Source organism: Vicia villosa, unplaced genomic scaffold, assembly GCF_029867415.1.
Source record: "Vicia villosa cultivar HV-30 ecotype Madison, WI unplaced genomic scaffold, Vvil1.0 ctg.000041F_1_1_1, whole genome shotgun sequence".
NCBI classification, from domain to species: domain Eukaryota; kingdom Viridiplantae; phylum Streptophyta; class Magnoliopsida; order Fabales; family Fabaceae; genus Vicia; species Vicia villosa.
Window position 1 is genome coordinate 940500 of NW_026704972.1, and position 24963 is coordinate 965462.

Here is a 24963-nt window from a genome sequence, read left to right on the forward strand (position 1 = left end):
CCGCCGAGCGACGTGATCGTGGTAGTGAATCAGCACGGAAGTGTCAAAGGGCCCTCCCGGATAGCCATCCTCCTGCTCATCCTCCTCCCCGGCTGGAGGGTCAACATCCGGTACACCCTCCAGCTCGTGGTATGGCACTGGCACCTCCTCCTCCTCCTCCTCCTCCTCTCGCTGGCGGGAAGAAGATACCCGAGCCAGCCGACTCCTAGATCCTGAAGCAGATGTACCCTCTCCCACGTCCACGGGAACTCGCACACGGCGTCCCCGGCCCTGCCCCCGTCCCTGGGCCGACGCCAGCTGCGCCGCCGCCCGCTCGCGTCTAGCCCACGCAGTCTGAGACTCTCTCCCCCGTCTGATGCGTGCTGGTTGGTTGCCTGACATGTTCCTGTAAACAATTGAAATCGATTAATATGCGAGACAAAAGAAGAAACAAAAATAATTGAAATTCTGATACAGTTCGGAAGTTCATTTCCGAAAACTGGGATGGAGGTGTTTTCGGAAATGAACTTCCGAAACACCCCTGCGATGGAGTTTTCTGCAACTCCCAAGGCAGACCCCAAAACCAAACATCAAACCTATGTCTACACATCCTAAATATCAGTATAAACCTAACCTAATACATTTTTTGCTATTTGTAAACACCCTAATATACATTTTAATCATAGATCTTAAAATCAAAATGCTTACCGATTGAATGGATTTGAGGACTTTTAATTGTAATAGAGCAAGTAGTTGGAGCCTTTGAGGTAGCTTGGAACTGGTTTGCACAAAAATCTCTTGGGGTGTGAGTTTGGAAGAAGATTAGGGTAAATGATTAGGGGGAGGGGGCTGTTTTGCTTAATCTGCAAAACGCGCAGTATTTCGGAAATGAACTTCCGAAATGGTGTTTTCAGAAGTGCATTTTCGAAATAAGTCAAATTTTTTTAAAAGAAAGGCGCTTTCGGAGATGCATCTCCGAAAACACCTTTTTCTTGCATTTCGGAAGTTCATTTCCGAAGTCAGGGGTATTCTGGGTTTTTCACCAGAGGTGAGCTAGAAGGTTGGGAGGTGGCCAAAGAAATTCTCAAAGTTCAATGCCCGCGAGCTTTTCCCGCCCCGTCCTCACTTTTTTGCGGGGCAGGACAAGGTTTTAAACCCGCACTCTCAAATATGCCTACCCCACCTAATTTTTTTGCGGACTTTTACGGGACGGACCTAAACGGGACGGACATGCCCGTTTGCCACCCCTAAATATAATACAGTAGACAATAAAAATTTTTCTCCTAAAAACAATTAAAACTAAAAGAGATTAAGAGCACATACTATAATGATGATCAAGTTTTGACTTAACATTAAGTCCATAACAATAGTGTGACTTCAATTTCATCGTCGTCGTATCGTAACTTTATCCCATAGCCACACATCACCACTCCACTTCTACCAATCTCTATTCTTTTCACTATCACCAATTTCACATGCAACAACAACAACAACAATAAATGCATCTTCTTCTTCAATTCGCTTTTTGATCCTCTCAATCCAACTTCTTCCTCTCTCCGCCCATGGCGACGGTGACAGCACCTCCGTTATTTCCCTTTGCAATGACCGCTACGTCCTCCGGCAAAAAGAAGAAGAAGAATCATCAGAAGCAACGAGCACTGGGGAATTTCGGTCACTTCGGGCAAGTTGTTCGCAAGGATATGGATTTCCTCAAAAGAGGATTTAACAATGGCGTTGCGTGGGCCAACGACGCTTTTCGTATTCCTCAGATTACGAAGAAAATTGATGAAGTTGTTTGGCTTCGTAATCTCGAAGACCCTCTTGCTTCTAATTTTTCCACCCCTTCTTGGCCAGAGCCTTGGTACCCAGGTAAATTGATGACCTTGTATTTGCTTAATTTGGTGTGAAAATGGATATTGGTTATTTTTGTGGTTGATGATAATAGGTAATGTGTAATTGGCTTGAAATAGTTGTGGGTCTGTTCTGTTTTTGATCTGGCATAATTCTATGTGAGTTGGGTATCGGATATTGCTAGACTTGATGTATAGCTGCTTCAGACTTCAGGATGTTTTTGGGTCTATTTGGTTGATTAATGGTGATAACTAGATTAACTCTATTGGAAATTCTGGACTGAGAAGATGCTCTGTGCTAGTGACATGGCTGTAAAGCGAAAAATGTTTTTTTTTTCTTTTCCAGAGGAGAGTGTTATGTGGTGTTTCTGTAGTTGCTATCAATTAGCATATTTGATTTTATCTATTGGCATAAGCAGTTATGACGTGTCCTTAAGTTGTTTTTATTTTTAACTTGTTTCTATAAGCTCCAAAGGGTAGCACATACATAAACTGATTACAACTTATATGTAATCAGTTTTACTTTGTTTTGTCTTTCTTTATACAAGCGTTTAACTAAGTTGTTTATCCAAATAGAGCGTTATGCATGTTCTAGGTTACTTGGTGGAGGTGAATGATGATGATTCCTGTGAGAATGTGATGCTTTTGTGTGAGTTGATCTGATTTTTCTTCTTCTTTCTTTTGTAAATTAACTTGAACCTGTTCTGCTGGCTGTTCTTTCATTTTATAGGGAAAAAACATTGAGTTTTGCGATTATATGAGTGTTGCTTTATAGTATTTTGTTGTCTATTGATTAGAATATCACTTATTTTTTGAACTTTTGGAGAATGAGTTTGGATTTGGAAGGGAAGTGCCCGTTCTTAAATATTTGGGCAATGTAAATCAAATTACTTTTGTAGATGTCTTCATTGAGTGTAGATTACGGGGTTTCCAATTGCGCTCTTGTAAATTAAGATAATGAAAATATTGTGCGTTGAACTGCATAATAGCACCACAATCTGAGATATGGTTTACTTATTCCTTCTCTGTCTTCCAGGACTGTCTGGAGTAGATTTGCTTATGTCTGATCTGAAGGCCTTAGAAGCATATGCTAGTTACTTCTATCATTCATCTAAGATTTGGTCAAAGCCACTGCCTGAAGCTTATGATCCCCAGGATGTTGCACACTATTTCAATGCCAGGCCCCATGTTGTGGCCCTTCGTATGCTTGAGGTAATTGGATTGATAATTTGAACAAAAACATGTTGTGTTTCCATTTATGAATCTGCCTTTTTCCTTCATTAGTAATTAGGTTAAGTTGTGGAGATTTCCCTTTTAATAGCTTGAAATATTCCTTTTATCAACTTTTCCTTTTAGCTTAAGTCACAATACCTCTATTCTATTCTATGTAACCTACTTATTGAAATATGATTTTTGTCATGTGATCTGTTTTACATATCAGCAGAAGATAATTGTGCTCTGCGGATAAACTGGCATATAAATGTACATAGGGACAAAGGCGTAGGAAGAATTGTAGGACCATAGTGTCTCATACAGGAAGTAGTTGTATCTTTATTTTGTTAGTTTCATAAGAACGATCTTCTTTTTGAAATGGAATTTATTTTTAGGTCCAAGTGCTTTAGCCTAAATTGATACTACTTAATGCTTGCCTTTTTCTTTTATTTTAAAAAAATTAATTTGATTTAATCCTCTGTATATAAAAAGTTTCAAGATTTTGTTTTTTGGGGGTAAACAATTGCAAGTTGAGATGAGTTTGAGCACTTACATAATAAGAATTGATCTTTTACAATATGCATCTGTTTCGAATGTTGCAAACTTGCAATACATGAAAGATTTTAATCAGTGTATGAATTATTGGCAAGTGTGATAGATAGGCTCTAGTTGCCCCTCTTATAGGATATGCTAAATTAAAGGTTGAATATTTTTGTATGTATTGAACTCAATTGCATCTTCATATGGTATGATCTTTGTACATGTGCTGCATCTATATGACTAATTTCTTATTTGAATGCATGTAACATTTAATACTTTTTTTACTCGTGTATTTTCTTTTATGTATAATGTTTAAATTTTGTCTTCGTTATGCAAGGAGACATGCTAAAAATATTCCATATGCTATTTTCCCTGTGTACATAATGTCTCATATCAGCTGGATTTGGTTAAGTATGCTTTTAATAATTTTGCCAATCCTCCTATAGTAATATTCACTAATCAATTCAACACAACGCAAAGTGCAAACATTGAAAACAAAATCAGAAAAATGGAAAAGCCAATTTTTTTTAGTTGGATTGGATTTGTTTTCATATCTAATTTTGAGAACTGTTCCTGTCCTATCAACAAATAACTTACATGTGCGTGCGCTGTGCAAGAACTAACTTATAGAATTGCCATGTTGCCATACCTGCATAGAACAGCAACATCTACCAAAAATTTTTCACTAAATAATTTGACTAAATGAATTAGTCAATGCCATAAACTCCTGTCATGTGTTAGGTCCACAAATAGACATTTGTTTCCAAATCTTTCTTAATGGTTTGACTTGGTCTCCCTCTATCTCTAAATATTTGACTATCCTCCATTTGTGCTACTATTGTGTTAGACCTCTCATTAAGGAAAAATAACTTTGGTTAGTTTTGTAGCTACTTATGTTCTTAAGTGGCAGTTATCACATTATTAGGAGCAGTTATTGTTTATTAATTTTGTGTGTTATGTTTAGAATAAATAGGGGAAAGATAGGGGTGAGTTTATTATATTGGAATTATTGAGTGGTTTAATGGGAGAGACCTAATTCTTGAACATTTGGGAAATGGAGAGGTCAAGTAAACCTTGGGGAACAGTTAGTTTAGTGTTATTATGTGTATAATTCTATGTACTGAAATTCTGTTTGTATCAATAAAAATCAGAAATTGTTCCAATTCTACTTTGTGAAAAACCAGTTTTTATCAACTGGTATGAGAGCCATTCTAATCCAGGAAGATTTTGTGGGTGTGCTGGAAATTTTGCATGAAGATGGCTGCTGATTTGATTCCAAGATTTGATGGAAGGGAGGCCTATTGGTGGCTAATCCTGGCAGAGCAATATTTTAGGGCAAGAAGAATGGATGAAGAGATGGAACTTTGGTGGGTTGTTGCATTTGCATTTAAAGAAGATGCTCTTGATTGGTGGATTTCTTGGAAAGAGAACAATCCAAATACTTGGTGGGATTTTTCAAAGGCCATTCTTAAGAAATTCCGTCCAGAAGTTTGGGATTGTCTTCTGGACTCAGAATGAAGAACAAGAAAACCATGGCATATACGGAATTTAAGATGAGAAGCAAGAACCAATAACATCTCACACTGAAGAAAAGATTTGTCGTGAAGTTGACAACACACATCCGAAAATACCATGAAAAAGAAGATTGTACGGTGGATACCAAATTTGATCGTGAGGGTGGCAAATGGAAGAGTGCGGATTCATTGACAGGTGCCACTGAAGTAAAGGTCCGGAGAAGTGATGGAGAGTTGGACATTCCATCAGAGGCATTAGATTTCCTACCACGAGCAAAACCTTCAAATGATGGCTTTGCAATTTACTCAAAGGAAAGGCTGGTGATGAAGATTATCCTATTTCTTGTACAACTCAATCTTTCTGCTTCAAGATATGGCGTCTGGGAGCATCCATTTTTTCTCCGGTGTATTTCTTTCACCTTGAGCCTAAGGTGAAACTTTAGGAGAGAGTATTGTTAGACCTCTCATTAAAGAAAACTGAACAAACTGACTTTGGTCAATTTTGTAGCCATTATGTTTTTAAGTGGCATTATTATATTATTAGAAGCAATTTAGTGGCATTTATTATGCTATTAGGAGCAATTACGTTATATTAAGTCTTTGTGTTATGTTTAGAATAAATCGATGAAGATAGGGGAGAGTTTATTACATTGGAACTATTGAGTGGTTAGTAAGAGACACACAACTCTCGAATATTTGGGAAAGGGAGAGGCAAGGCTCTCGAAACCTTGCAAAACAATTATCCTAGTGTTATTATGTATTATTTGTGTGTAATTCTCTACTGTAATTCTGTCTGTATCAATAAAAATCTGAGATTGTCCCAATTCTATTTTGTAAAGAACCGATTTCTATCATATTCTTACTGATGCTTCTACTTGTCTTCTCCATGCATGCCTAAACTTCCCAAAACACGATTCTATTATCTTCTCTACCGTGGCCTCTGGGGGATGCTTTAGTTTTCTCTCTAATAGTTGTATTTCTAATTGTCTCTCTTAGCTGTACCCACTCATTCATCGTACTGCAAGACTGCAACACAAGTTTATCCTCTTCTCTTTTTATTGCTCAATAGGTAGTTCCGTGTAACATTGCTGGTCTTATAGCTATGTGATTTATTTTTGTTTAAGTTGGAGATGTATTTTTTATTTCATATTACAACTGAAGCATTCCTCTATTTCATCCACCCTATGCTTTACATCTCATCGATTTCTATGATGGACCAAGGTACCTAAAATGTGAGACTTGTGTGGTATAGTATGTCCTCCAATTTCCACCTTGACATTAGAATTTGGTTGTCCTTTTCTAAACTTACATTCGATATACTTTGTTTCTCATCTACACACATTCAAACACTAATTTAAGATAATTCCAACTAAGTTCTTGATAAACTTTTACATTCGTCTCCTATATTAATTGTAAGATTTTAGCAATTGATTATGGAATAAGATGTTTACTTTAATATTTTCATTATTGTGTATTTCATGTTTATTTACTGTCTCCTAAAAGGACAAAACAAAAACTGATCCATATCAAACTGCTCTAGATTTTATTTGAATTAAATTTGGAACAAAACTGCTTGAAATGGTAAAATAAGAAAGCTAGTGGGATTTGACCAAATCGGTTATCCTCTCAATGTTGATCCATTCAAATCCTTGTACAATTTTTCGAAAACTTTTGGAATCAAGTTAGATGAAGTCCATTCTCAATTCTAATGCGGCATCGAAGTCTATTCCACTCCTGGTTCTTAAATTTGATACTCCAAATGTCTAGTTTTGGGTGTGAGGTGAATGTGGCAAAATCTCACATCAGTTGGGTTTATAGTTAGTAAACACCCCTGATAATGACTTTGACAATCTGATAGGGACTTGGGTATTAAGGGGTGCCCAAGTCCCACATCAAGTAGTAAGGGATGGTTCCCCAATTCCTTGGATACCTATCAATTGATATTAGAGTTGGTTCTCAATGGCTCGGAATGGGCTACCTACAGAGGGGCTGATCGGAAGGCTGAGTAAAGCATAGTAGAGTGCAGCCTCTAAAACGTTTGCTCTCGAGGCTAGTGCTATGGTAAGGACTTAGGTATTATAGGGTTGTCCAAGTCCCACATCAAGTAGTATGGCATGGTTAGTGGAGTATTTAAGTGCCTAGGTTCTTCCTTCTTGATAGCTAGCTTATAAGGGAGGGTTCCACATGTGCTTGAATAATTTTTCCCCATGAGTTAGGATTTTGTGGTCGAGTTAGACTAAGTTTCTTTTCTCAATTCTTATTTTTCATAATTAACTTTACATAATGGAAATGTTGAGCCTATATTTCATTTTTGATAGATGCGTTTGAAGCTGATGATAAGATGCTTTCTTAACTCTTCCTTGAACTCCATCCTTATTGAGTTATTTTTGATTTTGGAAGGTATTTTCGTCCTTTGCCTCTGCCGCGGTCAGTATTCGAGCTTCAGGGCTTAGAAAGTTTCTACCAATAAATGCAGATGGGGATGTGGATGATAAAACATCTGAATATAATTTTGGATTGGTGTTAAAGGAAACAATGCTTAATCTCGGCCCCACCTTTATAAAAGGTAAGGAGTCTGATCTATTTGACGTACTAGTATAATAAATGTTAAGTTATTTATTATCGTCATTTCACTGTTATTCTTTATTTTTCATTTTTTTGCCATGTCTATCACTTCAAAGGTTTTTTGTTGGGGCTTTCATTTCTCTTCTGCAGTAACAAGATTTCAAATATCCTTTTTACATTCATTTGATTGACGATGCAGTTGGTCAGTCGCTTTCCACAAGGCCAGATATCATCGGTGTTGAGATGTCCAAGGTTAGATTAGAACTGCATCTTTATTGCCACTTCTTTAGTGCTGAACATTTTTTTCTTGCGATGACCCTGGAAAGGTATTGGCAGTTATTTGTCATGGTAGGGATGATATCTTATCAGAGGATGGTAATATGTGGCTATGTATCAAATATGTTCTTTAGCTTGCTGTAATACTGATTTGCACAGAAAAATGTATTTGTGTTCCTTTCATGTGGCTTCTATCTGCATTTTAAATGAAACTTTTGGTGGTCAGATGGTACATTGATTGTAATGCCGCTAAAGTTTGAATAACTTGATTGGCAATGTATGTATCTATAATTTGATTGCGTTCTTCCTGTAGGCATTGTCAGAATTGCATGATCAAATCCCTCCTTTTCCCAGGACTGTTGCTATGAAGATTCTTGAGGAAGAATTAGGAGCTCCTCTTGAATCATTTTTCAGTTACATTTCTGAGGAACCTATAGCAGCCGCATCATTTGGTCAGGTACTTTTTGTTATGACAATATAAAATTATTATAGGATGCACGTGGCTACATTTATTTTATAAGTGTTGGTATGTTGGCTCATATCTTGCTCACTAATTTGATTACTATTCCTAGGTTTACTTTGCCCGTACTATTGATGGTGTTAATGTTGCTGTAAAAGTTCAGCGTCCTAATTTGCGTCACGTGGTGGTGCGGGATATCTACATTCTTCGTCTTGGGGTTTGTATTGACTATTTATCTCTATTGGATTTTTAACTACATTATTCTACACGGAATTCTTAAATGAGTGTATATTAACCATCTCAGTTGGGGCTGCTGCAAAAGATTGCCAAGAGAAAGAGTGATCCACGCCTTTATGCTGACGAGCTCGGGAGAGGTTTTGTTGGTGAATTGGATTACACTTTAGAGGCTGCAAATGCATTGAAGTTTCGGGTAATACATACCTGTTGGAGCTTAAATATGTTTCATTTCGATGAGTTCTAGAAATTGGAAATTTTGGCAAATTGATGAAATCTTTTATTAGTGTTTAAACTTATATTGTGATCCTATGTTGAATTGGTGTGTGACGACATTGATTAACATTTTGCTTGTTCAATGAACTTGTTATTGCCGCATGCAGGAAGTTCACTCATCATTTTCTTTCATGCACGTGCCAAAAATATTTTTACATTTAAGTAAAAAGAGAGTTCTGACCATGGAGTGGATGGTTGGTGAAAGCCCAACTGATTTGTTCTCTGTATCTACTGGAAAGGTCTCTGAATATTCAGATAGGCAAAGATTAGATGCAAAAAGACGTCTTCTTGATCTGGTACATAAACATAAATGCAATTTTCCATTTTTGTCTGCACACTGTGCCAAAACTTAAATATCTTGGATGTTTGATTTTGATAATCTCCTGGCAATTAGATTATGGTAGGAGTCAATGGTATCAAGAAACTTCCTTAGCATATTTAACCCTTATTATTCAACTGAAAATTGTTCAATCAAGAGTTACCGATTCTACTAAAATCTCATCCTGTCTAGTCACTAGTGTATCAGTGTATGATAATCTGAATGTTTCACTATTATGAGAGCATCATATTTAATGAATGTTTACTTCTATTACACATTGGTTAATTCAGGTCAGTAAAGGCGTTGAAGCAACATTGGTGCAACTTCTTGAAACAGGCTTATTACATGCTGATCCACATCCTGGCAACCTACGCTACACTTCGTCAGGACAAATAGGGTTTGTGTCCTTCCTTTTCTTATCCAATCTAAATAAAATGTGGCTTTCCTTAGTTAAAAAAATATAAAAGATTTTTCAAACTTATTTGTGTGATAGGTTTCTGGATTTTGGGTTGATCTGTCAAATGGAAAAAAGGCATCAATTTGCTATGCTTGCTTCAATAGTTCATATAGTAAATGGTGACTGGGCTTCCCTTGTCCGAGCTCTGATCGATATGGATATGGTGAGACCAGGGACAAATATCCGGCTTGTTACCATGGTACAATACTCGTTTCTCAGGATTTGGTTATTTTGCAATCAACTAATAGAACCAAATAATAACCTTCTTATATAAACAGTTTCTGTTGTATAGACTCCATCCTTCTGAAACATATCTTCACACAATAACTTTCTAAATCTCTATTCTCTATTTTATTTTCAGGAACTGGAACATGCCTTAGGGGAAGTAGAATTTAAGGATGGAATTCCTGATGTGAAATTCAGCAGGGTGAGAATTGTCTTTAACAAGATATGTAGTAACTGAATGTTGATGTTAGATTCTTAGAATTTGGGTTTGACCTAAATTAACCATACAAAACCGAATTGTAAGGTGAGGGTTGCCCAAGCTTTATAAACACACATACTCTATCTTTAGGCAATGTGAGACTAAATCCACCATTTCACACCCAACAAAATGTGTTGAAGGTTGCATGAAGGCAACCCGAATTCCGCAACTAGGTGACTAGGGGCAAGCTGCATTGAAGGTGAAATTTCCAACATAGATGAATGTGCAAACCACTGTCTGTGAGTGTGTGGACAGATGGACTAAAAGGACTCTTAAGGATTTTGAACTAATCTTGACTGAAACAGAATGCATTGTCCTTTACCTAAAACTAGCCCTAATTAATAAAAATCAGTGCTAGCACCACTCACTCTGTTCAATATTCATTCTCTTATTGAGTGATATATGTGATCCCACCAATTAATGTGTTGTCCAATTCCAAAATGGTGGGACTCTTGCATTTCACCAAGTGGGTGTTGCTAGCACTAACTCAAGTCTTACAAAACTGACTTGTAGAGTGAGAGATGTCTCCCACTTATAAACTTTTGAGGGCCTATTTCATCTCTAGAAAGTAAGGGAATAATATTTTCTTACTTTATTTCTACATTCTGAGATTACATATATAGGAAAAAGGAGTTACAATATAAATAATGTCCCATAATGACTAATAACGACAAATAATCTCTCATAATGACTAAAAAAGACAAATAAAATAAAACCAAAAAGAATCAATTTTGATTTCCTTTGATTCTTCTACATCATCCAATGCGGGACTCTCGATCCAGATTCTTCCTCATGCCATGGTTGGACATCTGGAGCCTGGTCCGATAGCGATAACTCAACTGATCTTGAACTAGACTCTAAGACTATATTATATTTTTAAAGTGGACTCAACTCAACCCTTATTAAACCAGCTTGTAAGGGGAGAGATGCCTCCCATCTAGTAACATCTTTTTCCAGCCCTATCTCATCCAATGTAAAGTGTGTGATGCTTCTCACTTATTAACACATTTCAGGCCCTGTCTCATAGACAATGAAAATTAGACAGATGATTGTCTTATTCCTTCTCTTCAGTTGCTGACTTTTTCTGAATTTTCCTCAAGGTTCTGGGAAAGATTTGGTCTGTAGCATTCAAGTATCATTTCCGTATGCCAGCATATTATACACTTGTCTTAAGATCCTTAGCCTCCTTCGAAGGTAAACTGTCTTAATAGCATCTAACTTATTTCTTGGATTCTCATATCTATTTTCTTCCTGATTTATATTCAATATGTATGTATCAACATGTAGTAGTTTGAAATATTTATATTCAATTTTTATGTGTTTGCACTCATAATGTGCTTTGGAACAATTTCAGGTTTGGCTCTAGCTGCTGATAGAAACTTCAAGACTTTTGAAGCCGCCTACCCGTACGTTGTTCGGAAACTTCTAACAGAAAACTCATCTGCAACAAGGAAAATATTGCACTCGGTATTGTACATTTACCCATAACAGTGGCCTGTGTGACAATAGTCCACAGAACAGAATCGTAACATGTTATAATCTATTTGCAGTTGCCTGTTGGTGATAAAACACCAGAAAATAGGAATAGATCCTGAGCCCTTTTCCACAAAAAGTGAGGAAAAATAATATTTCTCATAAAATATTAAGTAATATGTTTTTTCTTCAAAATTCTTTAGTCACGTTTTTTTCAACATTTTCATTGGACCAATCTTTGTAGTTTTTCATCTTTATCAATATTTCAATAGCTATCAAGACTCTATTATTTGATCCTTGAACATGTATTGCTTGCTGAAGTATCATATATTATTCACTTTTTTTAAAACTTTGTTTCTCCTGTTCAGGTTCTTCTAAATCAAAAAAAGGAGTTCCAATGGAAAAGGCTTTCCGTGTTCTTGAGGGTGGGGGCGACTAAGTATGTCATAGTGGCATGTCATGTAGTTTTCCCTGCATGAAGTAGCTATTTTTATTTCTTATCTACTATATTTTATGTTATCGATATTTTTAGAATTTTAATTCAAACTATAGGATCTATCTAACTTGGTGTTTTCAGTTTCATCTGCAGACTATGTCTAATATTGTATGCAACTTACTAGGATATAGTATTTTGGGGGATATTAGGTTTAGTTCACTCAATTAGGAAGAACAGAAAAAGTCAGAACTCATATCATATGTCAATATTACTACTAATATCAAAAGCATCTACACTAACTTTCACAATTATGAGAAGCTAAATTCACTAACATGCTCAAAGATTCAAATATCTATTGCACCAAAATATACTGAAAAATTTGAAGGGACATTTTTATAAAATTATGCCTTTTTATCATTAAAATTCTCTGACCACTATTAGTAAACCATCATCTCTTACTTCTGATACCTTGTCAGGAAAGCCTTGCAACTAGCAGCTTCAAGTAGTGTGACTTCCTCTAAACATTCACCAAATAAGGCCACTGGTACATTTGATGTTGCATACTTGATCTTAAAGCTTTTACCATCCAAAGATGGCGCTGCTTTAAGAAGACTTCTCATGACTGCTGTGAGTTCCTATAAACTCTTAATCTTGCTTCATTTTTGTTCTTCAAGATTATGTCACCATTCCTCTTGGTTATCCATTGTTCTTGTACGTTTGGCTTTTTCAAAGCGTGCTATGGATATATGATTTGTTGATTTGTTGTTTTGTGGTCAAAACTTAATTTGCATGGAATGAACAGGATGGAGCTTCATTAGTCAGAGCAATGGTTTCAAAGGAGGGAAAGACCATCCGCCAACAACTTTGCAAGGTCATAGCCGATGCGCTGTGCCAATGGATGATTAAATTTTTTGGACAAGGAGTTACAGACACTCAGTATCCCAGGGTGATGTTGGCCAATGGACCTAGCAACAAAGAATCTGGTCGATCCGCTCGATCATCCACACCTTCATATGATGATTATAACTCCATCTTTAGAGATCGGCGACTTCGAGTGATATTTTCAAAGATTGTGAAATCTGCAAGCAGTAGTAAAGCATTGATGTTGCGGTTCTTTTGGTCTTCCCTTGTTATAATGATTACAGCTTCAGCTTTGGCTTGCCACAGGGTTGTTCTGTCTCTCTCCGAGGCTTACTTGGGTTCGATATTCGATGCACCCAAGCGTAAAAAATATGCCGTCAGTGCATGATATATTATTAGAATATTGTCAATTTTCAAAGAAAAGCAAGGTGTTATAGCTTTGGAGGCAATTTAGTGCCAGGAAGGTGAAATATGAGTATAGGATAACATTATCTTTTGGTTACAGTTACGGTTTGTATATGGGGTACTCTTATGTGGGCTGATATTGTTGCAGTTCAGATCCAGGTACCTTATAAGTATGTACAGTTTCATGTAAAGTGCTACATTTATTTATCTATTTTCTATTTTAGAATAAAGATAGATAAATATTTGAATAGCTAGTAAAGTGAGAAAATCTAGAGTTTATATGATTTAATTTAATTTGTATGTGGATATTAATATCAACCTTTGAGCTTTTGTTTGGCAAAAGGTAATATGTAGTCTACATGTCATCTAGTAACAGATGAACTTATAGTCCTAAGTGGATTAATTATTGTCCTAAGTGGATTAATCACAATGAAGTGAGATAGGATGCTTCAAAAATTTGATAAATTTTATTGATATAAAATGCTATGTTAATTTATGAACTCTACAGGGCAAATTGTTTGTTTGTGTTATCAATTAGAATCAGATTTAATTTTTTTTCATAAAGGAAATTGTTTAAGGCACCATAAGCATTGTTTCCTCACTGATTCCTCATCTCTAGTGAAAAAAAATTAAAATTACCTCTAAATTCTAAATTTTGGAAATGCATATTTGGACGTATCCTAATCACATTTGTTTTTGAGCCAGACCCTAAAGTTATGTAAAAAAAAATTACGAAAATGCATCTCTGTGTAATTTTACACAGATGCATCTCCTGACGCTTTTAATAAAAAATGTGCCACGCCCTTCTTCTTCTTCCCCACTTCTCAAAGATGGCATTCGGAGACGTCATTTTTCATCTTCCACACGGTGAGATGCCCATCACCTGGGACGATGTCTCATGCTTGTTGATCAGGGGAGATTGTTAGACAACGACAAGATTAACATAGATGATGTAGTGGAGATGATGGTAGAGTATCTAGGAGCTGACCCAAGGGATGCCATGTAGGAGTTAGAATTCATTTGAGGGGGTTTATGCTAGATTTCGATTACTGGATAGGATGTATAAACAACAACTTCATGCGGTAGAGCAGAACGCTGGCGATGATTACCAGATTATGCAGCATAGAGCACACGCATTGAGAGCATACATGTTGTACCTAGTTGACACGTCCATTTTTGTGGACAAGAGTGCCAGTTATGTGGATGTGGTTTACTTGAGATATTTCACTGACTTTGAGCAGTTATATGAGTACAACTAGGAGGCCGCTTGTTTGGTCTACCTATACTCCAAGTTAGATGACAGTTGTATGTAGAGACCAAACTAATGTTTAATGTTTGTGTGTCATTTTCATAACACTTTTGCTACCCCTCTATTGTGATTCATTTGTACCATTTTTAGTATTGAATCCTCGAGAACTTCCCACACATTTCTCGCTGGTCATGTACTTCGACCTACACTAAGGATAAGTCATGTGCTTTTGCATTCATCCTGGTCAGAGGAAATCAGGCAATGAAGCCATACAAAGTGTATCTAGACCATATGGTAGCAGAGGATATATATTTCCATATGTACGTCGATCGCAGTGTGACACCTCTATTAGATGACATAGCCTTCTACTATGGATGGTTGGCTTGCGGTTCACATATCTTGTATCTACATATGCCTGAGTGCATCAAGCGGAAGTTCGACTACATGTAGTTGTTTCCTAAAGACCCATCTGATTCTGCTCCCCCTTCTATGGCACAGAGAAATGTAGGTGACATGTTTGATGATTACCTTAATCATCTGGTACCAGATGAGACACAAAGTACCATAACTTCTAACGACTAAAGTGTTGCACATGGCTACATCTATGTATTTCAAGGTGTCACATCCTTATATGACATTGAATGTTTCGGAAGATCCACCTAGACTAGCTCATCAGGAGATACTAGAGGAGGAGCAAGATATGATAGATCATGGTGTTCATGTGTTGCCTAGATGTCAGCATATCATGGATATTGCGCAAGCCGGTATATACAAATGAGTCTTTCCAGAAGGCTCTGAGGCGAGGGACATTCTAGATGCCATCATGAGGGAGGCATATGAGGCACTATAGTACATGAGGCAACATAGGAACACGCGGCCTGAGTCCGTCATACACAGTAGTATATATTATTTGTATTAGGAGCACTATTATCGTTTGTACTTTATTTTGACTTCATTGTGTTCTCCGAATTCATTCATTCATATATGTCATTTCCATATTATTTGATTGGTGTATAATTTAAATTATGTAAAATTTAATATGATAATATAACTATAATGCGTCGTCAATTAAATCAGTATATATATATATATAAAACAAAATAAAAAAATCATTGTCAAGTGAGAATACATAAATGCATATCTGGATTCTGTTCCAGATTCATTTATGTCCAAATGAGGGTGTTTAAGTGAGGGATGCTTGGGGTGTGTATGGAGCGGATCCGAAGTTATATTTAGAATAAGTTTTGGGAAACATATGGGGTGAGACTCAATTTAGGCGTATTGTGGTGTGTTGAGGGTGTATCTGAAAATACATTTATTGAATCAGAGGGGCATTTTTTGAATTTTTTAGAGTGTTTTTCCACCACTTACGATGTTTTTCCACCATTTAGGATGAGATAAGTAACTCCCTTTATAAATATTGTTTACCTGTTCCAGTCAATAGTTTCAATATTGTTTACACGATCATGTATCTTAATTTAAATTTCAACATTGTTCCAATAAATATTTAAGAGTATAATAATAAAAATAATACTAATAATTTATCGATATTGTAAAATGACTTACAATTTATTTGACATAATTTTTTCAATAAAAATTTATAATAAAAAACAGAGAATAATATTTAATTTTTAAAAAATTAAATACACAATTTAAAAAAAATCTATATTTAGTTAAAAGTTAACATTTGCTTTATGTATGTATAATGTATTCACCTACAAAGCTTATTCTATATCGAAGTTAGTAACTTTATTAGTAGTATAATGAACATTGCTTCTATTTTGGTAATTTTTATTTCATCAGCACACAATTAATTACAAACAATACTAACAACACATCGTTCGTAGGGGTGGATTCAGATCTCGGCAAAATCAAGTCAATCTGATCATCCTCATCATCATCTTCAGATTTGAGATTTGAGATTCAAATCGCAACAACGCATTGTTCGATCTAGACTCGATGAGCACGCCTTCTCTTCCAGTCTCACAGTCACAGGTATGTTTCGAGAATGTGATGCATATTGGTTGAATCCGATTCAATTGAATTTGAATTTGTTTTTGAATTGAATTTAGGGCACAAGAACGTTATCGTCTGTGTCGGTGTCTGGATTCACTCGACTCTGCAAAGGTCTCGCTCTCGTCCTCGTTGCAGCGCACCTTGTTCTCAACTTTTTTCCTTCTGCTATCACCTACGTCGCCCTCATTCCCGCCAGGTAACTACCTCTTCTTTCTCTTTCTCAATTTCTAATTTCAATTCAAATGTTTTCCTTTTTCCTATGCTTTATTCACTTCATTTGTACGTTTTGATTGCCTCTATTCAATGTTATTAAATTTATTTGACAAGCTCTGATAAAAATTAAGTGCTGCTAAAATACTATGGTTAACTTAGTCATAAGCATTAGCATTACATAGAGATAGAGAGCACAACTCACTCTCAGGGTCGTCTTTGGGGGTGTGCAAAGCACGGGACCTGACACTTTTTCATGATTAAGCTATGGTAAAAAGAGCCTCCATACGCATATTCTACGGTTAATTTACGGTTAAATAAGCCCCCTTAATAAAAATTCATAACTCAACTGAAGCTAACTTCAACTTCTTAGACAAGGCCTCTCAAAAGTTCAAAAGTTTCAGACAGCTCTGCCCACTCCAGTTGTGTGGAGTCTCTAGGCTCTAACTTGGGCTATGGCAGTTTTTTCCACTTTTGGGGGTCCTTTCTCTTGGTTGTTAGGTACTTAGGTTGTTGTATCTTTTGTTGTTGGTGTTATTCTTGTCGACCTTTAGTGTATTGGATTGAAATAACTCTTGTACTCCTTACCAGAGAAGTCATTCTTGGATAGCGGCGCAGAGTGGCCGACCCCAAAAGTAGGATAGCAGAATAGCGTATAGCGGGATGACTGCTCTATTTGATCATTTTTTGGACAAATTACCTATAATAATTATAATCATATTTAATGTAAAATTAAACAAATAAATCAATTCATAAAATATTCATAAATCAAAGCACACATGACTCTTTAAGTGCATAAACGACTATGAAGGAAGGTTAAGGTTGAGTCTCAACTCAAATTTGATTGAAAAACCCAAAATTATCCTTAAAACATTGCTAATTTAAGGGGTAATTTCGGTTGCTTAGAGGGGAAAAGGATAGCGGGCCAGAAACCGCTCTGCTCCGCTATACTGCTATTTACCCTATAGTGGCCGCTATAGTGTTCTGCATCGCTAAGGCTCTTCCCATAGCGGTCGGCCAATGCTATAGCGAGATAGTGCCGCTATTGACTACTCTGCTCATACTAATGCCATTGTTTTAAAATCAATCAGCAATTGAACCAGTTGAACCATCCACCGTTGCAATCTATGGCTCATTATTTGAGCAGTTTGACTGCAATTTTGTTTTGGTTTGAGCGGTTTAAACAATTGAACCATGATCCTGAAGTCTTGCCAATTTGAGTTCTGGTTTGGTTTTTAAAGCATTGATTAATACAATTTGTTTTGATATAAAAGAAAATATTCATTCATTTCTCTTCCTAATGTTATTTGATGTATGGTAATTTCATGCTTAAGAATATATTCCTAATAAATACAAGTTCAGTTGCCTTGGAAGTTATTTTTTTGTTGGTTTCATTTTGCAGGACAATACCATTTGCGTGGAACCTCATTACAGCTGGCTACGTTGAGCAAACTGTACATGGGGTATGGATATGCTGTTCTATTGAATTATGTTGCAATATTTCATTCATTGCATTTTCTGAGAGATAAATCTGTTGATTCAAGGAGAACTTCTCAATTAACATTAGTATGTTTATATAGGTAGTTATCAGCATAGTTTGTCTTCTGTTCATTGGCAAGCTACTTGAACCAGTATGGGGTCCCAGGGAGTTTCTAAAGTTCATTTTTATAGTTAACACCTTAACTTCTGTGTGCATTTTCATCACTGCTATTGCGTTATACTACATTACAAGGCAGGAGATTTATCTGTAAGTGTTTCAAATCCATTACCTTATGAGATTATATTTTATGTTTTTCGCCAGAATAGTCAATCCCGGATAGCTGCGTGGAGTGGCCGACCCTAAAAATGGGATAGCGTATAGCGGAATAGCGGCTATTTGATCATTTTTTGGACATAGTACATGAATAATAATTATAAACATATGAAGTGCGGAGGGAAGAACATAGTGCAAAGAGAGATGAGGGAGGAACTTGTGATTTTTCTTTGGAATGGCTGAAATGCAGAAACTTCGGTGAAGGAATGTTAGAATTGAGTCTCAACTCAAATTTGATTGAAAAAACCCAAAATTACCCTTAAAATGTTTTAAGTGTAAGGGGGTGATTTTTGGTTTTTCATACGGGAAAAAGATAGCTGATCGAAACCTCTCTGTCCCCGCTATTTACCCTATAGCTCTTCCCGTAGCTCTTCCCTTGATTACTGGGTCTTTTTTTTTTGCTTCAACAATAGAAACATTGTTGGTCCATTATTTATGAAGCAAAGTTTAAGTATTGAAAATCTGAAACAGTTCTTGAAGTTAGTTTTATTCTATGCTACATTAAAAATCTTAATAGATGCTGTGTGTGTTATTGGCACATTAATCCAATTTGTTCTTGTCTTTTTACTTGTGCAAATATTCTAGGTATACGCCACTTTCTGGATTTCATGGAGTTATATCAGGCTTCTTGGTTAGCATCAAGCAAATTATACCAGATCAAGAGATTCCTTTCCTCAAGATAAAAATGAAGGTTTGATGTTCTCACCTTGTTCCTTAACTTGTAATTGCTTAATTTGCTTACAATAGGTTTATGAGGAGGACCTAAATATGGTACCACTTTCATTTTCTGTTCAGTGGCTAGCTTCTATCAGTTTATTATGTTGTATTGCTCTGAGCTTCTGGATAATAGAGGCAACAACATATCTCCCAACTGTTATATTTGGTACATATATGAGCTGGATTTACCTGAGATACTGGCAGAAAAAGCCAGAAACAAAGCTTAAGGGTGACCCAAGTGAGGATTTTGCATTCTCAACATTTTTCCCAGAGTTTTTAAGGTAAGTTATGATTTTGGTTTGCTTGTCATACATTATGAACTACAAATTCCTTTAGTCTTTCTGAGCAACTTCCACTTTTTTGTATCTGTTGCCTTGTAGACCGGTAATAGATCCTATTGCGTCAATATTTCATCGATTGCTCTGTGGAAGATCTGATGCTTCTGATGATGCTGAAGATTACAATGTTGGAAGCGAACCATTGCCAGGTTCTGACCCTATTGAGGCATCTAGGAGACGGTAATTTCCTTTTCTGTGCTTGTAATTCACCTAGTTTAGCATATAGTAAATCATAAATTACCAGTGTGGCCAATCATAAGGAGAGACAATTAGATAGATAAACAATAGCCATTAAAAAAAAAGAGACAGATAAACAATAGAAGTATATAGCATTCTTTTCTTATTTAGTTGAGCTTTATTTTTTTCGTAAACTAGAAAATCTGTCATAGCATTGTTTAGTATAATGCACTAAACAACTCACCATTTTGATTGCTTTTCTCTTGCAGAGAAAGAGGTGCCAGAGCACTAGAAGAAAGGTTGGCGAACGAGAGGTTGGCTACTTCACGGAGTGCAGGGGAGTTGCATACAAGTGCTGCAGGAAATGTATAATGCCCTAGATTTTGTAAATTCAGATAAGATCGGCCAAAATGAAATTATCATGAGGGACATTATTACAGTTGGTATAGAAATGAGATTTTTTTTCTTATTTGTCTTAAAGAAATATTTTGATTTGAATTTGTCTTTGGACTGTGATCTTTATCTTCATAAGAGTGAAGTTTCTCTTCCTTGTGTCACGTGATTGAGATGTCATGCGTTCCTATCAAATATACTATTGGTTATGTAGTGTAAGGTTTAGAACATGTCAATTGTAAACTATCTAATACTGGACGTGAAATTATATCTGTTGTTAGTTCTGCTCTTCAAATAATTTTTGAAAAAAAATAGTTTTTGGTTACCCAAAAAGTTAATTTATAGGCCCTAAAGATACTTCTATCTCTATCAAGGTTGTTTTGTTTTTTTGGCACGCAATGTCAATCGCCGACTCTTTGGTTAACAAGATGGAACGAGATGCGAAATATTTAATGTAAATTGGAAGTAGAGCTTTGGTTAACAAGACGGAACAGGGTGAAAAAGATTTAATGTAAACTAGTAACAAACCCGTGCATTCGCACGGGTTCTCGTACGGGACGCGCATTTGTTTCAGATGTATATTTTTTAATACGAAAATGTCTAGTATCCATGAAAAAATAATAATTAAATGTATAGAAAAATGCTTGGTACCCGCGAAAAAATAATAATTGAATGTATAGAAAAATATCTGGTATTTGTGAAAAAAATTAAATATTTTAATCAATAACTTCATGTTCTCATTAATGTTCAATATTATGATCAATAATTTGACAGTCCGGTTAATATTCAATATTTTGAACAATCACTTCACGTTCCCGTTATAATTATTTTAATTTGATGTTATAAAAAATAAAAATGATCATCTTAGTAAAATACTATTTTCAACATCGAAATTTTAAATTTAATAAAAAAATTATGTAATATTTATATGTGGGAGTCATTTAATTGTTCAACTGTGCATAAAACACATTGCTGATAGCATTACATGCCTATAATTTAAGAAACGCGCGAGAGATACTATGTATGAATTTGTTTAAAAATTCTAACCTAGTATATAAGTTCTTTATATTAAAGATTTTATTAAAAAATAGGAGACCGCAAGTAGTACTTACCTGTAAAGAAAATGGTAAAAGTTACATATCAATTGGTTAATTTGATTATAAATCTATATAATATAAGATAACAACAACTGAGCAGTGTCACAACAGTAGATGTCAAAGTACTGTCTTGTGACTCTTGTCAAATCAGTATTATAGCATAGCTAGAATAAACACATCAAATAGGATAGCATTGGAAAATGATAAAATATAAAATAATAATATCATATATATTATATTCAAGTAAATAGTACATTATCCGAATCATAAATTATAACTGGGTTAGTCTCCTCAAGACTTAATCAAGCATGTAATTCATGAAATACATAGTGATTTACCACTTTTTGCTTCCTATATAAACCACAAAAACTTGAAATCCATTCAATTTTTCAAAATGTGATTCACACTGTCAATTTAACCAAAATATTTTCATCTGTTATAATTATAAATTAATTATATATATATATATATATATATATATATATATATATATATATATATATATATATATTGAATTATTTTCTTTATTTTTTTATATTCACAAATATAACGTAATTCTCATTAATATGATATTTTTTAATTTCAAATTATTACATATTTAATATTCTTAAGATAGTTAAAAATAAATTTATTCATTATTTAATAAATTTTTATGTGCATTGTTGTTGACTTTTTATTTTGTAGATTTTTTAGATCAATACTACATATGTTTTTAATAAAATATATTTTTGTAGATCAATATATGTGCATTGTTGTTGGCTTTTTATTTTGTAGATTTTTTTACATAAAATAAATTTTGTAGTTGCGGCAGACACGTCAAGTTCCTTTTTTATATATATTCTTACAAACTGATTAAATTTACCTTTCTCTTTCACTGTGTTGTCTTGTCACTTATATTCCCTGTAAAAGTTTTATATGGACAAAAATCATAGCAGAGTTGTAGAGTTACATCATTTATAGGTCTATGCAATAATTAGAAAAGAAATAAATAATAAAAAGTACACAATGTTCACTTTTTCACGTTACCCATTTGCTACTTTATTTGAAATGCTTTTGAACATTTTCAGTATTGGTTAGAGATATTGGATAGACATGATAGAGATAATGCATTGACAGAGTGGGCGATGGAGTAGAAAACACTTTCATGTAAAAAGAAACTTCCCAAACATACCAGTTGAAAGTACTGCAGCAACAATAAATAAAAATAAATAAAAGAATTAGAGAGAATTCCATTTCTCAAACAGACAAGGGCATTATAACATTGATAGGAACATTATTGACACTATAGTTTATAGAGTTTGGTCACATAAGAAGTATATGAGACAATTAGCAAACTTATGTTATAGTTTATGAATAATTAGTCCTTTGGTGTATTGGTTTTGGGCTTATGACTTTGCGATCGCCTTTTGTTTGTATTGTTTAATTGAATTAATCAAAGATTATTGGTTAAAAAAAATAGTTGAATTGAAATTGTAAGACTACTATAAAGATAATGATATACATAGGAATTAAATGTGGTTCAAGTATAATACTTAAAAATTTCGAAACATCAAACAAACTAATGTATTTAACAAAAATCAATATATTATATAATAAATATTAAAATATTGAAGAAATATGTTACTTTATATAAAATTTCTGTTATTGAAATATATATTTATCTATTTCTTTCTAATTACTTTTTTGTTGAAAAATAAAATATTTAAATAATTATCAATTTTAGAGTTTAAAGCAAGAATATTATTATTTTATAAATAACACAATTATTTATTGGAAAGAAAGAAATTAATGTAATTAAATTATAAATTTATTAAAAAAGATAATTAATGTCATAAAGAATAATAAAATTTATTAATAGTGTAATAACAACTTTATGGTATAAATGGAAGAAAATGATATTAACGTAAATTGATTATAATTTTATTTATTTTTAATTAGTATTTTCATTTATTATTCAATTTTTTTAAAATTAATTTTTATAACTATGACTTGATATAAATTACATAAATTGTATATTTATTGTATTTATGATGTAAAGTTGAAGAATACCTAATATATTATTGGTTGGTGCAAAATATTTTTAATCCTTATAATAATATTTTTATGCAAGTTGGAAGGGTTGGACCAACTTTCTATGTCTTTTAAATATTGGGAAGTGTATGCCTAAAGATATGTCAGTGGTCATAATATCACCTATGGCCACTTAATATAATTAGATGTGATAGAATTGTGAAATCAGTCATAGTCTTTATACTAAAAGTAATATAAGAAATTTTAGTTGGAGTAAAAAATACATCGGTTGGTTTTGTACAAAGGCTGATTTTAGATACAACTTCCAATACATTAAATTAAATATATTAAATTATTGAAAACATGATATTTAATATAAAATTTTGTAAGTTATATATATTGTGTCCAAATGGTTGCACTCAGAAGATAGAAACTGATTGGGTTACAAATGAAGAGGGATATTTGCAACTTTTCCTGTCATCATAAACAACATTTAAAATGAAAAGAAACTCAATAAATAAAAAAGATCAAATTAATATTAAGAAAAAAATACAATAATTAATATTTTCATAATTTCTATCTCCCCACTATCAGTGCATAGAAAATATGAAAATATATCAACATTCAAGGAAAGAAACACAAAAACATCATATATATTATAACTATGTTATCATGTAATAACCACAAAGAAAATTAAATAATAAAAACTTTAAATAAAATTATGTGCAAATCCAGACAACTATATATTTTGAATTTTTGTGTTAATTTTTCTTTCTTCTTCAGTGTCATAAATAGAGAAATTACTTCTTCCTTCCAATAAAACACCATCACAATGTATCTTCATAATCAATAAGAAAACATAATATAAACAGTGAGAGAGAATAAAAATTGGGGTTTTCAAATTATTACAAGATTAAATTTTGAGAAATGTCAAACCAAAAGATCATTTTGAATCAAGAAAAGATTTCATTTTTTCAAATATCTATTTTTTTTTCCAGATCTGCTTTTGATAACATCTGTAGAATTAAAAACTTCAGATTTTCAAATTATCACAAGGTTAAATTTTGAGATTTGTCAAACAAAGAGATCATTTCGAAAACAAAAAAGATTTCATTTTTTCCTCATATCTATTTTTTCCAGATCTGCTTTTGATAAGATCCAGAGATTTTTTTTCTAAGATTGGAATTTCTAAATCTATGTGAAACACAAAACCAACAAAAAAAATACATGAGGTAACATATATATGAAAAGATAAATCATCATAAGAAAAAAGTTTAAGAAATCTCTAACCAAAAAGAATTCCCAATCCATAAGCGCTTTTGTTCAGATCTGCATAATTTTTTCTTAACCCATCTAGCTTCTAAACAACTCGTTGATCAAGCAGTTTAGATCAACCAGATATAATTTCTCGAAACGTGCAACAACAACAAAAATATCAACAACGAAATAGGCGTCAATGTTTTGTAGATCTAAGAAGAGAAGGATAAAAGTAACATTTTTTGTTGAAGAAAAAGAAGAGAGAAGAAAGAAGAATAAGAAGAGAGAGGAAGCAGAATAAATAAGAAGGGAGATAAAGAGAGAGGTATAGGAAGATAGAATTAA

At 34.1% G+C, this 24963-nt stretch overlaps 2 protein-coding genes across 2 annotated transcripts; both read left to right on the top strand.

The window, feature by feature from the left end:
* The first annotated feature begins 1339 nt into the window (after nt 1-1339).
* Nucleotides 1340-13841, top strand: LOC131622729 (uncharacterized). Its single transcript, XM_058893768.1, has 16 exons — nt 1340-1848; nt 2866-3041; nt 7496-7661; nt 7860-7912; nt 8250-8393; nt 8509-8613; nt 8701-8826; nt 9014-9202; nt 9516-9622; nt 9719-9881; nt 10044-10109; nt 11267-11360; nt 11521-11633; nt 12008-12078; nt 12552-12702; nt 12878-13841. The coding sequence occupies exons 1-16, from the start codon at nt 1542-1544 to the stop codon at nt 13322-13324; spliced, it is 2478 nt and encodes an 825-aa protein (XP_058749751.1). The 5' UTR covers nt 1340-1541; the 3' UTR covers nt 13325-13841.
* Nucleotides 13842-16353: 2512 nt separating this feature from the next.
* On the top strand, nt 16354-20522 carry LOC131622730 (rhomboid-like protein 19). Its single transcript, XM_058893769.1, has 8 exons — nt 16354-16585; nt 16663-16802; nt 18219-18279; nt 18397-18563; nt 19215-19320; nt 19425-19627; nt 19727-19864; nt 20131-20522. Exons 1-8 carry the CDS (start codon nt 16550-16552, stop codon nt 20231-20233), a joined length of 954 nt encoding a protein of 317 aa, XP_058749752.1. The 5' UTR covers nt 16354-16549; the 3' UTR covers nt 20234-20522.
* Nucleotides 20523-24963: the final 4441 nt, after the last annotated feature.